The sequence below is a fragment of the Prunus persica genome, chromosome G2 (genome assembly GCF_000346465.2).
Source record: "Prunus persica cultivar Lovell chromosome G2, Prunus_persica_NCBIv2, whole genome shotgun sequence".
In the NCBI taxonomy this organism is placed as follows: Eukaryota; Viridiplantae; Streptophyta; class Magnoliopsida; order Rosales; family Rosaceae; genus Prunus; species Prunus persica.
Genome location: NC_034010.1, coordinates 22,394,835 through 22,410,343, shown reverse-complemented (window position 1 = coordinate 22,410,343; position 15,509 = coordinate 22,394,835). Strand labels below are relative to the sequence as shown.

Sequence of the window (15,509 nt, the reverse complement as noted above, 5' to 3'; positions counted from 1 at the left end):
TCCCACCTCTATTAGAGAGGTTGGTACCCAAGTTGGTATCTAAAGTTGGTCTCCCTAGCATTTTCCTTTATAAATACATACTCTAACTCACGGAAAGCCTACAATTTCAAGGTAGGTTTTTTTTTTTTTTCCAAAAGCAAAATTAAATGTTTTGAAGAGACCATGTCAACTTACCAGTCTTGAAGAGAAACAAAGAGGTTGCAGCTTTGATGATTGATTTTGACAAGGGTGTTGGAGAGCATTTTGATGATATAACTGACCTATTTTAGTATTTCAAAGTTGTTAAATATACTATTGGGATAATGATGAATTGTATTATACAACACAAGTCCGTAAAGGAAAATGTTAAGCGTACCACATTTTTATATCATATTGTGTACCACCTCTCTAATAGATGTGGGCCCCATTATATTGGTGGAGCTCCACTTCTATTAGATAGATGGTACACAATGTGGTATAAAAATATAGTAAGCCTAGCATTAATTTATCCGTTTGTAAATTACACAAATTAAAATAATAATAAAATTGCTCCAATAGACAATGTAATTTGTGCTATAAATGAGGAGACAAAATCATATGTTGCTGATGATTTCCAGATTGTGCAGAAATATGGCATCTAGCATGCTTCATGGGTTTCGGGAGACTTTTATTGTACGAAGAAATCAAAAAAGGAATTCCAATTACTGCCACGTGACGAGGGCAGATGGTGTGATGTAATAAGGCTCGTGCGTCTAAAGGACCAAGCTGAACCGTCCCGATACCGCCACGTCGCCCAGGTAGAGTGGGTGACTATACTCATTCTTGCAAATGCGAGCTCCAGACCGCCAACCATTATCTGCATCACAACTTGCACGATGCACGTGCCCTCCATCCAACGTTTGATGGATGATTTCTCAAGCGCGCGCAACCGTTAAAATGCGAGCGGGTCCCGCTGGTACCAGTGCGCCGCCCGTTCACACCAAAAGCCAGAAAAAGATTCGATAAGGCAAGCAGTAACAAAATTATCATAGATGATATGATTCACTTTGTATTTTTGACATTTTAAAATAATAATAATGTATCTGCGTCGGATAATAAAATATACCCAACAAAATTCAGGTCAGCATCAAGACAAATGACTATTTGTGAAAGTGATGATAAGATTTATAATCCAGTACACTTTTAGAGTGGCAGAAATAATTAATGCAAAATCAATCAAAAAGTACATAAACAAATTCAACAACAAGAGGACAGGATCTTCTATGGATTCAGGCTGCTGGATTTATCAAACTATCAACCACCTATCCAAATTTCAGTTTCAAAGAAAAATTTGTGAAACATGCTTCTCTCAAATAATTATTTTCTCTATGATCAAGAGCATACGTATTGTTGTGCAGAGCCTTTTCCAACCAATTTTTGCTCGGAGCCCATTTGACACTGATATTGCTGGTTATACTTGTTTTGTCTAAATTTGAATTCTGTTGAGCAGTTATTTCTGTTTCAATTGTGTAGGCTCATGTGTTTTTGTTGTTCAATTCTATGTAATTGCCCTTGTTCACACACACAAAAAAATAAAAAAAGCGGCGACAATATCCAAGCCCAATTGGAAATTACAAATTACAATACATATATGGAAAGTGCAGGAGACAAGACAACTCCATCACTCTCTTCTTCTACCCAAACCTCTACATTACAAACAACCTTCCAGGAATTAGCAAAGCAAGCAGCAAATCAAGGCTAATTTATCATATCTCATAAACACACACGGGGATTTTCACGCCTTGAAGGGTTCGGAGGATTGATTCAGTGTGACGAGTCAGAATCACAGGACATGTCCTCCTCCTCTGCTTCGTCAATAGGCGCCTTGTCCCGAGCCCGCGTTTTATCCTCATCCATACTAAGAACCCCGCCGCCGCCGTCGCCGCCGTCGCCGGGCTTCTTCATCGGCAGAACATAGGGACAGGGGTCGTCCTCGTCCACACCACCAAAAGCCACTGCCTTGCGCTTCGCCACGTTGCTCTGCTTCTCATAACCAACAGCATAGTTGCGACCGTCGGACTGAAAATTTTGAGCATAAAAAGAAAGAAAACAAGATAGCCAATGCAATCAAGTTGAAGTTTACCAACTAGTAATTAGAGAGTGTACCATAGTTTCGTTGTTGCCGTTATATTTGCCGCCGGCACCGTATGCAGCAGCAGCAGTGACATGACAACCAATATGAGCATGGTTATGGGCGGCCGTCCACCCTTGTTGTGGAATGGGAAGCAGCTGCTGCGGAGGCGGGAATTGAACATCATCGGATTCGGAGCCGATTGGGGCCTCAATGAGGCCTTTCGCAACGACCGCCTTCAGAATTTCAGCTCTCAGGGTGAGAATATTCCAGATACGAATCGAATCAAGGTTTCCGATTTCGGCTTCACTTTTGCTGCTCAGAATCTTCCTGTACTCCGCCACCTCATCATCACTCCCGTACTCGCCCAGGTACCACACCACGTAATCAGTGAACCGGGAGATGTTTTGGCTCTTGATTTCTCCAATGAACTCCGTCGCCGACGCGGTCTCATCCGGCGGCGAGACATTGAGATCCGGGATATAATTGGGTCCCCTGTTTAGTGCTGGGTCCACAAAATTCTGGTCACCATCCTCAGCCGGCACCAGAAAACAGAAATCCACCACTTGACGGCGGCTGCTGCTGCTTTGGCGTAAGGCCGTTTTCAACCTGAACGCCGTGATTGCAGACATAGCGTCTTGTCGGGTGGGTCCATTGACTGGGAGAGCAGTCAGAAGGACCTCCTCCGGCCACAAACTACTACCTCCGCCGCCGCAGTATACAGCCGCGTACACCGTCGTCTGTGGTCCCCAGAAGCTGAAAGCAGCATTTGGCGCCACGATAGCAGGTGAGGCTCGACTGGTTGGGGTTTCGGTTCCAGCCCCTCTAATGCTACTACTGCTTTCTTCAACCTCTGCAGCTCGGATTGTTGGCAGACGGACTTCTCTTAGGTGGTGGAGGAGTAAATTGGCCGAAGAAAGTCTGAGAAGAGAAGCCTTGGCCATTGCTGCTATAGCTAGCTAGCGCAGAGAGGGAGGCGAGATGTGGTTGGGGTGAAGAAGATGGAGCTTGTTTGTTTATATAGAGCTAGTGGGTCGCGCGGGTCTCATTCGTAGGAAAAGTCAAGGATTTGATGTTGCCGACCAAAAGCTTTCCTTAGTATCGTTAACTCACTGATTGGGAACCACGTGAGGATTGGAGAAATTGGTTTTGGAACCCACTAATCTGCAACCATTGGTATTAGATGATGTAAAATAAATAACAATTCCATCATTAAGTTAACGTAATTACCTAATTTTTATTAGTGTGTATTACGATTGCGGCATTTGTACATGACTGCAGCTGATGGGGGTTAAGTGAAAGAGAGTAGTAACTTACAAACTGAAGTTTTAGATCAGAATACCTATAAACTACGACATTATAATTGTATATACCTATAAATTACGACATTATAATTGTATATGTGTGAGAAATCATCTTCTTTTATATTTTAGACTATTATTTATATTAAAATAAAATAAAAAAACTTGGATGACTGCTGGACAAACAAATTATGTTCCGCCACCCTTGTCTCAAAAGTTGACGACAAACTTATTAATCATTTTTCTAGAACACGATGAGGAGTCCCAATACCAAACCTCAAGTAGCATTTGACGTGGCCATTTGGTTCTAGCACTTTTAGAACAAGATGAAGCCGAAGCCGAAACAAAAAGTCCGTCACCCACAATCAAGTCCAAAATCGTTCAAAAAGCTTAATTTTAAATGGGGAGAAAAAAAGAGAGAGAAATAGTTTGATACGATGGTAAGTTGTAAGAGCATTTATAGTGGAGAGGTATAAGTTCGAGCGTGTGAAGTTAATTTTATATTTTCTTTACACCTTTAGGGATGTAAATATGATTTTTATTCTAATATAAAATATGTAAAGATAAAGATGTATATTTGATTTTTTATTTATTTATGTTAATTCGATTTTGGGTTATTTTTTGTATGTGTGTTAACATTTTAAAATTAATTTTGTGTGTGTTAAATTTATTTTATTTTTCTAAATAAATAAACTTAAAAATATTTAAATTCAGATAAGTTATGAAGAGTGGTGATTTTTGTGAACAAAGGTTGTGCTTGTATATAGAAAATTAGAAGAAAAAACATTAGGCATTTTTTCCCATCAATTTCAGACAATTAGATGATTTTGGGGTTTGTTTAAAAATTGTTTGAGCCTTTAGATTAATGATTTTGGAGTTTGTAAAAAATTAGAGCCGTAGGATGTTTTATCTAATGAAGCACCAATTCAAATGCCATTAAATCAAGCGCATTAAGCTACTAGTGGGGCTCAAACTAACTTATGTTGGGCGACTGAAGTTGAATTTGTGAGTGTGGGCACATAATTCCAGAAATTTTGTTGTTCTTCTCTCTTCTCTCTCCTCCTTTGTCACTTTATAACATCTCACATCGACCAACGGAGAAGGGGTGATGTGTCTTATATGTACATGCCCACCTTCATCTAGAACGAGGCCTTTTGGGAGCTCACTAGCTTCGAAGTCATGAGAATTCCGAAGTTAAGCGAGTTGGGGCTAGAGCAATCCCAGGATGAGTGACTCACTGGGAAGTTGCTCGTGAGTTCCTAGAAACAAAACCGTGAGGGCATGAGCCCAAAGTGAACAATATCATGCTAAAAGACATGAATAATATGTATAAGGCTAAAAATCACTTTTGGTCCTTGTAGTTTGGCACTTCAAACACTTTTAACCTTATAGTTTCAATTCCGTCAATGTTGACCCTGTAGTTTCATATTTGTAGCAATTTAAAGACAAGTTAGTATTCCTATTAATTTCTTTGACGATGCAATGGGCAATTTCGTCAACCAAAAATCCTTGAGCATAAAAGCTCGTCAAAAACTTCCATAATTTCATATTAGAGCTTGAAATCGGTCATTTGGGTTTAGGATTCTTCAAAAATTAGGATTGGTGGTTGAATTTCGAGCCTTAATATGAAATGGGAAGAATTTCAAACAAACTTTTACGCTAAAGGGTTTTTGTTTTATAAAATTGCCCCTTACATTGTCAAAGAAATTGACAAGAATAACAACATGTCCTTGAATTGCTACAAATACAAAACTAAAATGACAAAATTGATGAAATTAAAACTATATGGTCAAAAATAATTGAAGTGTCAAACTACAAAGGCCAAAAGTGATTTTTGACCTCTAATAAAACCAAAAGAAGAGGAAAACCGTAGCTTATGTCATTAACAGACATCAGGAAAAGAAATTGCATATAATTAAAATTATATAAATGATATATCCCAACCCCACCTATGCATTATGCATGCAAGCTTTTGATTAAATAAATAGTAACCTGAATATGCGCTTGATTTCTCTATAATTTCGCCTGGCTTTATAATAGTAGACGACAAATATTCTTTATAATAAATAAATAGATTAAAACAAACAAAAGGGTTATCATCTTTGTATTTTTTTCTTTAATATTTCCAAAATTGGACCCACACTAATACTATTCAGGAAAAACACATAAAATATAGGATTAGCTACTTGTAGGGTTGGCGACAAATCAAATTGCATAAACTCCATTTATAAAATTAGCAACCAAATGCGAAGATTCTTCTCGTAGGACTTCAGTTATCACAGGGTCCTACCATCACCGCCATTGTAAGTGTTGGAACTGGATCTTTGATCTCTTTTTTCTTTCATCCTTGGGTCAAATTAAAGACAAGCCCTCTAAATAATTAAGCACTTTTAATTTATAGCTTTGCCCCCTTTATCATCTTTAAACATTCCTAATTAAGCAAGCTCTTTTATAGCTTTGCCCCCTTTATCATTTTTTATGTGTTTTATTATTGTTATTATATCAGGATAAATTAAATTATTAATTTAAGTCGCTGCCCCTAAGGCCCCAAAGATTTTCTTTTCTATAAATAAGCTAGTTTTCGTTTATGTTTACAACTCTCACAAGTCAAATTACTTCTAGAAGTTCCACTAATTGCTTGACTGCATGGTTACATCATCATCACATCTCCGTCGCTGCCGTCCACGTGTATACACCGCACATACCCTTCTTTTTTCCTAGTTTGGGAAGAGCCCCACTTTCCATTATTACCCTTTCTCTAAATTTCACCTTTGGATTTTAATATTACACATTCAAACAAGAAATTAAATCATAATAATAATAATAATAATAATAATAATATGTCGGCTGACCAAGAGTGTTAAAATGGCTCGTCAAATCCAAAGACCCACGGCTGACCAAACTTAATTTGACTAGAACCTCGTCAGCAATTCGATCTAAAGTTCAGTCGAAGAATTGTTTTAAGAAGCTCAAATGAAATTCAATATATAATCAAATAACAAGAATTTAGTTGACATCATTAAATTAATACAGTAATCAAGATTGAGATCTGACGCCGAGATGCATCTATTTGTTATGAGTACAGAAAAATCATAACAAAACGAAGAAAAATATGAGAAATCTTTTGTCTCTGGGTGAAGATAGAAGCGAGGAAAGGAGCGGGAAGGAAGAGAGGAGGGGAGAAGGGAAGAAGAATGGCTTCCTCCCCATTCAAAATAAAAACGACTCTAGAGTGTTTTATGGTCTCCTTGTGTGCTAGGATTTTGGAAGAATAATCCTTATTTGGTTAGGATTATTCTTTCCCAACAAAATTATATGAATTATTTTAAGAGATTTAGTGAAAATTGGTTCCTTGATTTAGGGAGATATTCTTATCTTAAATCAAATATATTCCAAAAGATCGCGCGTCTGGCGGTCGCATGACATCCTTTTCTGTCAATAAGATAGTAAGATATCCATCTCCAACATGCCAAATTTTGCTGCAAATTTGTGTTAATTATTCGCGGGACGTCCTTCATCCTTTCTTCTTTCTTTTTATTTTTTGTTGAATTGTTCCTATGTGAAATGATCATGAGGGCATCCATCAAATTGAGATGGAGGGGAGAGAATGAGGGTTGAGGTAGGTAGCTACGAGGGAAGGTCAAGGATAGCGGCTCATAAAAATTAAAAATTAACAATAAAAAGTGCAATCCCAACCATCAAATGCGTCTAAAGAAATTCTTCCAGTAACCATTACCATCCTCACATATTTATTTTCTTCTGATATTTTGCTACAAATTGGTGTTAAATTGGCTAATTATTTTGTCGTGGACCTTCACTTTCGTTGAAGAGAGGGCGATCCGCTAGAAAATGAAATATTTTGTTTTGTTGATCAAATTATACATGCATTGCATCCATGTCAAACGGAATCATCTTCTTTTTTTCACCTATTACACAAATCAACTTGATTCGGCACGAATGGACTTGATTCAGCATTCACATGAGATATCTAGAGGAGGGAGAGTTTGTTAGGTTGAAAAGTCAAGGATATCGGCTCGTCCAAACTAAAAAAATAAACTCCCAAACCTTCCTGCTAAGCGCATTTTGACACATCACCAAGGCTAAAGAAGCAAACACCAAAGCTCAACATCAATAACATAGCACAAACGTTGGTCTCTCACTCTCTGTGATGCATGCATTGTCTATGGAAAACCAGTCTAGCTAGCTCTCCAAAATTTGAAAATGCGCCTAATAACTTGGGATGGGACTTTGTTGAAAATTTTACAAAATAATTCAAATTATTATTGACAGGATTCATTCCGAATTTTTTTTTGGAATCCACGATGAATTTTATGTCTGTCCAACAATTTGCAGGTGTTGGTCTAAATTACTAAACCCAAAATCCACTTGCACAGAAAACACAATTTACTCACCAATCGTTCAACAAGCATGACATATAAGTCAACTACACCCTAGCAACAATTCTAATGGCCTTCAGGCCCTTTTTTCACAACCATAAGCAATAATCGATCCAAAGTGGGTCTCAGACCCTCAATCCAAAATACCACATAATCAAATTACAGCAACTATTCTTGATGTAAAAGAACATGACGTAAAGTGTTTAACTTTGCAACTGCACCTAAGTTGCCTACATACAGTGGTTGAAAAGTTCCAAATTTACATATCTAACAAGAACAACACCAAGAATTACTTATAATTCCAAGGTAACCAAATGCAAATAAAGACCCAGTGAACCAATAATAACTCAATGATCATGGTGGTTGTTCTCGAAAATAATGACTTTTCTAAAAAGTCGAAAATGAAGCTCAAAGATTCTGAAATTTCAATTTTGCCCATTGTACTTTGGAAAACCACGGAAATGCCCCCTTTAGATATAAATTTTGTTTTCTGAAAGTCATTCAAACGCCGCACCCTCCACAAATGCTGTTTCCGTATGGAACTATAAATATGGCTGGCGTGCTGTTGGTTTTCGACACCAGCTTCACGTTCTGGGACTTATAGACAGCCAGCCCAAAGCAAGATCTTTAGCGCTTTCCTATGGCTTATGATAATTGCCTGGTACATTGAACACAACAACCACAGCATCATGGTGGTTCAGCTGCCACAATGAGGTGAAGAATTTGACATGGAATTAAATTCATGGCAATTTGAATCTGACAATGCTGTTGAATTTTACTTGATTCTGTGTTTAGCAATGGCGTAAAGCTTTTGGGCTTTTCATGGTTTGCAGATATCATCTGAGAGACTCGGGGGTTCTTCATAACTGTTCACAGTAATGCAGATTCAATATTAATGTGTAAGTTCTGCAATCACTCAATCTTGATGGAAAAATTTGTATTTAAAGTTTCAAATGATTAATCTTATGATGGATATTCTTACATTCATGAATATAGTAAGCAATGAAATTATGGATGTAGGGTCTGTAGAGTCTTCAATCCCTTGAAATTTAAGTGGCCATAACGATAATGCCACAACCAAGCTGTCTCCTTCACTTTGGCAGAAAAACAAGTCTGGCCCACACTTTGAATATGCAGAGGAAACATACGATTTGGTGTCATTTTGACCTGTGCAATGAGTCCTTTCTTTGAATCTTGAATCTGACACATTCCTTCTTTAATTGTGATCTCATAGCCTTTTTCCTGAAGCTGCCCCACACTTAATAAATTGCTTTTTAAATCTGGGACATAGAAAACACTAGAGATGGTTTGTGTAGTGTTATCCTTGGTCCATATTGAAATATTGCCTTTTCCCATAACATAAATTGCAGAATTATCACCAAAACGAACAGTAGATCGAAAAGACTCATCTAAGTAAGAGAATGATGACTTGTTACCGCTCATATGGTTACTGCATCCTGTGTCAATGTACCATACATCCTGAGTGTTCTCCACGGCTTGACATACCAGCAAAAGTGTAGCTTCTTCTTCTTTCTCCGTAAAATTGGATTTTTCTCCCCTTTCTCTATTCATGTTAGTGCGGCATTCAGAACGGTAGTGACCATATCTACCGCACCTATAGCACTCAATATTTGATTTGTCGAGCTGTGACTCATGATAACTTTGGTGTCTGTATAAATCTTTGCCTCTGTTGCTGGAATCATAATTTCCTCTGTTGCTGGAATCGTGATTTCCTCTGTTGCTGGAATCGTGATTTCCTCTATTGCTGGAATCATGAGTTCTGCCTCCGGAATCATGAGCACCTCTGCCTCTACCTCGTCCACGGCCTCTTCCTCGACCACGTCCGGAACCTCTCCATGATGATGATGAGTCGTTGCTGGTTGAGACTTTTAAAGCTTTCTCTTCTTTTGAAGTGTCATGACTTTTGAATTTCTGCTCATGTACCAACAGTGAACTTTGCAATTCATCTAATGACATTGTTTCAATGTCGTTTGCTTCCTCAATTGCACAAACAACATAGTTAAACTTTGGTGACATTGAACGAAGAATTTTTTCAATGATTGTGACATCATCCATCTTATCACCATGAAGCCGCATCTTACTTGCAATTGCCATCATTTTTGAGAAGTATTCATCAACAGAATCGTCTGGTTTCATGTGAAGAGTTTCAAAATCTCTCCGGAGTGCTTGAAGCTGTGCACGCTTTACCTTGGTGGAACCTTGATACTTTTTCTTCATAGACTCCCATATCTGCTTGGAAGTGTCCTTCTGGAGAATAGTCTCCAAAATGGATCGATCAATTGCTTGGAAGAGGTAGTTTTTCACTTTCAGGTCCTTCAATTTCTGTTCATCAAGTCTTTTCTGTTGCGCTTCTGTCAACAACGCTCCCTCTGCTGGTTCAGCAATTCCATTTTCAATGAGACTCCAATACTCTTTGGATCTCAGAAAATTCTCCATCAACATGCCCCAATGGTCATAATGACCATCGAAGCGAGGTATGGCCGGCTGCACGTAGTTCTCTTGAACCTTGTCGGATGCCATCAATTCTTGCTGCTGCAAGTTAAGAAAGCTGCTGCTTTTTGGAGAATTTTAAGTCAGGCCCAGTGGGGGCTCTGATACCAGATTGTGAGAACTAAAAGATAGCTTTGAAAATAAGAAGACAATAGAATTGCTGAACTTAACTTATTATTTATTGACTGAAACATGCTCTTCTTATAAAGGAGAGTACAAACAACTAATTAGCAAATAAAGAGGAACAACTAAAACACGTCTAACAAACTCTATCAACTAGAGGGATTTCTGAAGACCAGGAAAGAAAAACAACTGACTCCTATAAAATAGGAACTAATAATTATTCTGCAGAAAACATAATTAAGATAAATCTCAACAGGGTCTAGATTTCTTATTTTGCGCATGAATTTGGGGCCACACAAGCAAGTACTTGTGTTCGTGGGTGTTTGGGTTTGAGACGTAAACAAAAGTGTCTGTACTCTCTACTAAACTAAAAGAGGATTTGGGTGTCGGGCATGCATTTCTCTTTTGGAATGGTGGATATTCTACTTTCCAAAACTAACGAGGCAAATGATAAAATACGGCGATTTGCAACATTTGTGTGGCATATTGATAAGCAGTTGTATAGTATGTACATATTAAGCTGCAAGATTCATACGAATCAGTATCTTTAATCTGGTTTCATACCAGATAAACCAATACCAGTGTAAAACCATGGCATTTTTTAAGCTTCTGCAAAAATAGACTCGATATGCTATAGGAAGGGGGTTTTCTGGGTTTTAAAAACGAGTAGGGGAATATGAGCAGTCAAATACAGGAAATCTTGCAAGTTGTTCTAAGAGGATGAATCTGGTTGCTACCTTTCTAACCTAGGAAATATGCTTGGTGTTGTAAGAAATTCCATCAGGGAAGGAAATTGTTACCTCGTAGATTAATCTGTTTTCAGAAATAGATACGCATTAGTGATTTGCATGCAATGCATACATGCAACTATAGCGTGGAATAAAAAGATGATGCAAAGATTCAAGAGTACCAGCACTAGATTCCTATAGAATTGGATCTAATGTTATAGTCGTAGTAACCCATGACGGTAACATTTGTGCTTAGAACCAGTTTGTAAGGACAATTTCGGGAGATAATGGAAACAATCTTACAGGGCAACATATATATAGAGGATTGATTATCATGCTGAGAAAACAGAACTAAACATGTTATCATGTTATCATTATAATACGTATGTGTGAATTATACATCCATATTCGAATGCAGAATTCAATAACACCCAAGGACTTCATGAATCAAGCAGCCGATGACTATATATAAGGTACATGCAGTAGTTTGGGGCTTATCATGCTTCCTAGAATTTATAGTGAATCTTGGATCTCACTGAAATTTATAATGCATTCTTAGGTACCAAACAGAGTGCAATTGTGCAAGTGGCGGGTAATCAGTTTATATCAAAGCAGCATTCATAACAGGATCAACCAATGTTAAAAAGATGTCCAAACATAAACAAGGATGCATATCCCTTGCAGCAAGTACATACGCAAATGGATTGCAGGAAGTCATGGCTCCTAATACATACCGCAAGTATATATGGAATCATTGCAATAGCAAAACCAGGATGATTGTAGTCTTCAAAGTAAAAAGAAAGAAAACAGGATAACTGGGTGATGCTTAGTCTGTGTCAGAAGAATCACCCCCTTCTTCTTCTTGTCTTCAGCTGCAGCATCCATCATAGACCGGTCTGTAACCTCACCTACGTGAAGAACTAGTCCAACAGGGTTAGGCTCCACGGCTGTTGAAGTGCTGTCCTCGGTCTCAGGAACAATGCCAGCCTCATCCTGAAGCAAGATTGAAACATAGGTATTCATTTTTCAACAACAAAATAGACCGCAAATGTAAGAATTTCATTCAGCACAATTAATCTACCTCTATTTTACAAAATAAACAGTCTGTTTACTATATATAGAGAATTACAAAGAGCGGGCACTCCACATCATAACTCTCCAAAGATAGAAATCATGCTTTTGGCCACAGTTTACTCAATGCTCTGTTACATCTCTGTCATGCTGTGTTACTCGATGCTAATAAACGTAATTATTGACTAAGCATGTATACACGCATACAACATTCTTATCATTACCCAAGTAAACCCAAATCAACAAATTTCTTACAGAAAAAATATTTACCCAAAAAAGAAAAAAGAAAAAGAAAAAGGTTTGCTGTAAAAGTAAAACTCCAAATTTATTTACCAAGCTGTCAATTAGGCCTCTAAAGCAAGGTCACGGAACGTTACCGTCGGCCATAGCCTGGCCAGGCCTCCAGCCCGGTGCCGGAGTGGGAAAAACCTCAGGTGCTGCTGGAGGCATGAAGAAATTGGAAGGATTTTCGCCTAACCCCATATCTTCCATTACCTTATTGAACACCTGGCATGGCAGAGTAAGGTAATTCCAAATATTGATGGAGTCCAAGTGTTGGACCCGAGATGCAGGGCTCACCTTTTGCAGGTACTCTTCAGCTTGTTTCTCCTTGCCAGCTTCAAGCAGGTAGCAATGCACAAATTTGATGAAGCGTTTGTTGCTGGGCACCAGAACCTGCGCCACGCAGTCCTTGAGAAGAGCAGAGTCCAGCGGACCGGGGTTAATCCGATCGGCTGAATCGCGTTTATGGACAGCAATTTGTTCTGCAAGACCCTCTTTCAGGAAAGTGAGTGAGAAGCACTTTTGAAGTATGGGAAGCATTTGTTCTTTGTTGAGGAGAAGCTGTTCCAGGATCAGATCGAGTTCTTTGAAGTGAAGTTCCATTATGCTTGCAAAAACAGAGGCGTCTGGATTCGGAGAGGTCGACATCATTGTTGAATTTTTGTTGGGTTTGGAGTTTGGGATTTTGGAGAAGGAAGGCGGTGGTGGTGGGATTGGAGGAGATGTATTTGTAGAAAGCGTCATATTATTATAATATTTTCTAAAAAATTTAGAGCTTTTGAAGGTTCAACCTTGGTCTCTGTCCTGATCAAAGAGAAAAGAAATCTGGGCCCACCTCTGCTCTCCCTCCCTCCATTTTATATATATATATATATATATATATATATTTAAGTAAAACGGCATGATATAGAAAGAAAACAAAAAAGGAATTCCAGGTCAGGATTTTAGTTGAAGCACTTTCATGTCATAACTTTTAGAAAATCATGTCCTTTTATCCGGTACAACCAATACACAGAGACATAGATGTTGGGCATCGGATCAAAAATTCTACAATTTGAATGGTCAGAAACTGCCCCAAACAAATTAGGAAAATATCAAACAGAATTTTTTATTGTAAAGAGAGAGAAAGAAAAAGGAAGAATGATTATACATTTGTACTCTTCTGTGGCAGTTTTATGCGAGTGCTTTCAAAATGGAAAAGGGGACACTTCCCAAGTATAAATAGAATTTCACAAGAAGAATAAATATTTTTTATTGAACGTGTGCCTAAATTTATTAATATTCAATTCTTTAATGTTAAATATTTAATTGGAAATTGCAATTGGTCACTCGAGCTTGCGACCGCCAAGCCTTGTCTGCATCCAAACATCCAACTTCGATGGATGATTTATCAAACGCGCGCAACAGCCAAAATGCCCGCCAAAATGGACACAACCGTCTTATTCTTCCCAACACACGACAGCTTTAATGTATCTAAAGCGCAATTAAGTGGCCACACGCAATATCTAAGCGCAATTACAAATTACTTTATTCAATAAAGTGGAAACAAACCCTCACTCTCTTCTACACAAACCAACCCAGCAAAAGCAAAAGGAACAAAACAACACACAAGTTTCACACACAAGCCTTCCAGTATAAAAAAAAACAAATAAATAAATAAACAAAACAATCAAAAGGGACTTTTCGGAGGATTGATTCAGTCAGTGGACACGCCCTCCTCCTCTGCTTCATCAATAGGCGCCTTGTCCCGAGCCAGGGCTTTAGCCTCATCGATCCAAAGAACCCCGCCGACGCCGTGGCTGGGCTTCTTCATCGGCTGATCATAGGGACAACATGGGTCGTCCTCGTCCACACCACCAACAGCCACCGCCTTCCGCTTTGCCACGTTGCTCTGCTTCTCATAACCAACACCATAATTGCGACCATCCGACTGAAAACAAAGAAAACAGATATTCAATGCAATCAAGTTGAAGCTACCCATATACTAATTACTGAATAGTACCATAGTTTTGTCGTTGCCGTTAAAATTGGCACCGGTGCCGGCGGCAGCAGCAGTGACATGACAATGAATATGAGCATGGTTAAGGGCGGCCGTCCAGCCTTGTTGTGGAATGGGAAGCAGCTGCTGCTGCGCCGGGAATTGAACATCATCGGAGCCGATTGGGGCTTCAACAAGGCCTTTCGCAACGAGCGCCTTCTGAATTTCGGTTCTCAGGGTGAGAATATTCCAGACACGAATCGAATCAAGGTTTCCGATTTCGTCTTCACTTTTGCTGCTCAGAATCTTCCTGTACTCCGCCACCGAATCATCACTCCCGTACTCGCCCAGGTACCCCACCACGTAATCAATGAACCGGGAGATGTTCTGGCTCTTTATTTCTCCGACGAACTCCATCGCCGGCGCCGTCGCATCCGGCGGCGAGACATTGAGATCCGGGATATAATTGGGTCCCCTGTTTGGTGCAGGGTCCACAAAATTCTGGTCACCACCCTCAGCCGGCACCAGAAAACAGAAATCCACCAATTGCCGGCGGCTGCTGCTATGGCGTAAGGTCATCTTCAACCGGAACGCCATGATTGCAGCCATAGCGTCTTGTCGGGTGGGTCCATTGACCGGGAGAGCAGTCAGAAGGACCTCATCCGGGCACAAACTAGTACCTCCGCCGATGCAGTAGGCCGCAGCGTACACCGTCGTTTGTGGGCCCCTGAAGCTGAAAGCAGCGTTTGGCGCCACGATAGCAGCTGAGGCTGGTCTGTGTCTAGCCTCTCCAATGTTACTGCTTTCTTCGACCTCTGCAGGTCGGATCGTTGGCAGATGGACTTCTCTTAGGTGGTGGAGAAGTAAATTGGAAGAAGAAGGGCTGAGAAGAGAAGCCATGGCCATTGCTGCTATAGCTAGCTAGCTCTGAATCAGATGTTGAGAGAGAGAGAGAGAGAGAGAGAGAGAGAGAGAGAGAGAGAGAAAGGAGAGAGATGTGGTTCGGGCGAAATGTTTCTAGTGGAACTA

General features: G+C 39.4%; 3 protein-coding genes across 5 annotated transcripts; all 3 read right to left on the bottom strand.

Annotated features, from left to right (window-relative positions):
• LOC109947571 lies at positions 1,501 to 3,093 on the bottom strand. Of its 2 annotated transcripts, none has more exons than XM_020558037.1 (2): positions 2,125 to 3,093; positions 1,501 to 1,998 (listed from the first exon to the last, which is right to left on the bottom strand). In XM_020558037.1, the coding sequence occupies exons 1-2, from the start codon at positions 3,031 to 3,033 to the stop codon at positions 1,783 to 1,785; spliced, it is 1,125 nt and encodes a 374-aa protein (XP_020413626.1). In that variant the 5' UTR covers positions 3,034 to 3,093; the 3' UTR covers positions 1,501 to 1,782. The 2 variants fall into 2 exon arrangements, with proteins under 2 accessions (XP_020413626.1, XP_020413625.1); XM_020558036.1 differs by having other exon boundaries at positions 1,501 to 2,037; positions 2,125 to 3,092.
• On the bottom strand, positions 11,757 to 13,201 carry LOC109947573. 2 transcript variants are annotated; one of them, XM_020558040.1, is made up of 2 exons: positions 12,598 to 13,201; positions 11,757 to 12,142 (listed from the first exon to the last, which is right to left on the bottom strand). In XM_020558040.1, exons 1-2 carry the CDS (start codon positions 13,151 to 13,153, stop codon positions 12,138 to 12,140), a joined length of 561 nt encoding a protein of 186 aa, XP_020413629.1. In that variant the 5' UTR covers positions 13,154 to 13,201; the 3' UTR covers positions 11,757 to 12,137. The 2 variants fall into 2 exon arrangements, with proteins under 2 accessions (XP_020413629.1, XP_020413630.1); XM_020558041.1 differs by lacking the exon at positions 11,757 to 12,142 and having other exon boundaries at positions 12,444 to 12,727; positions 12,800 to 13,201.
• On the bottom strand, positions 14,009 to 15,496 carry LOC109947065. Its single transcript, XM_020556455.1, has 2 exons — positions 14,505 to 15,496; positions 14,009 to 14,432 (listed from the first exon to the last, which is right to left on the bottom strand). Exons 1-2 carry the CDS (start codon positions 15,384 to 15,386, stop codon positions 14,199 to 14,201), a joined length of 1,116 nt encoding a protein of 371 aa, XP_020412044.1. The 5' UTR covers positions 15,387 to 15,496; the 3' UTR covers positions 14,009 to 14,198.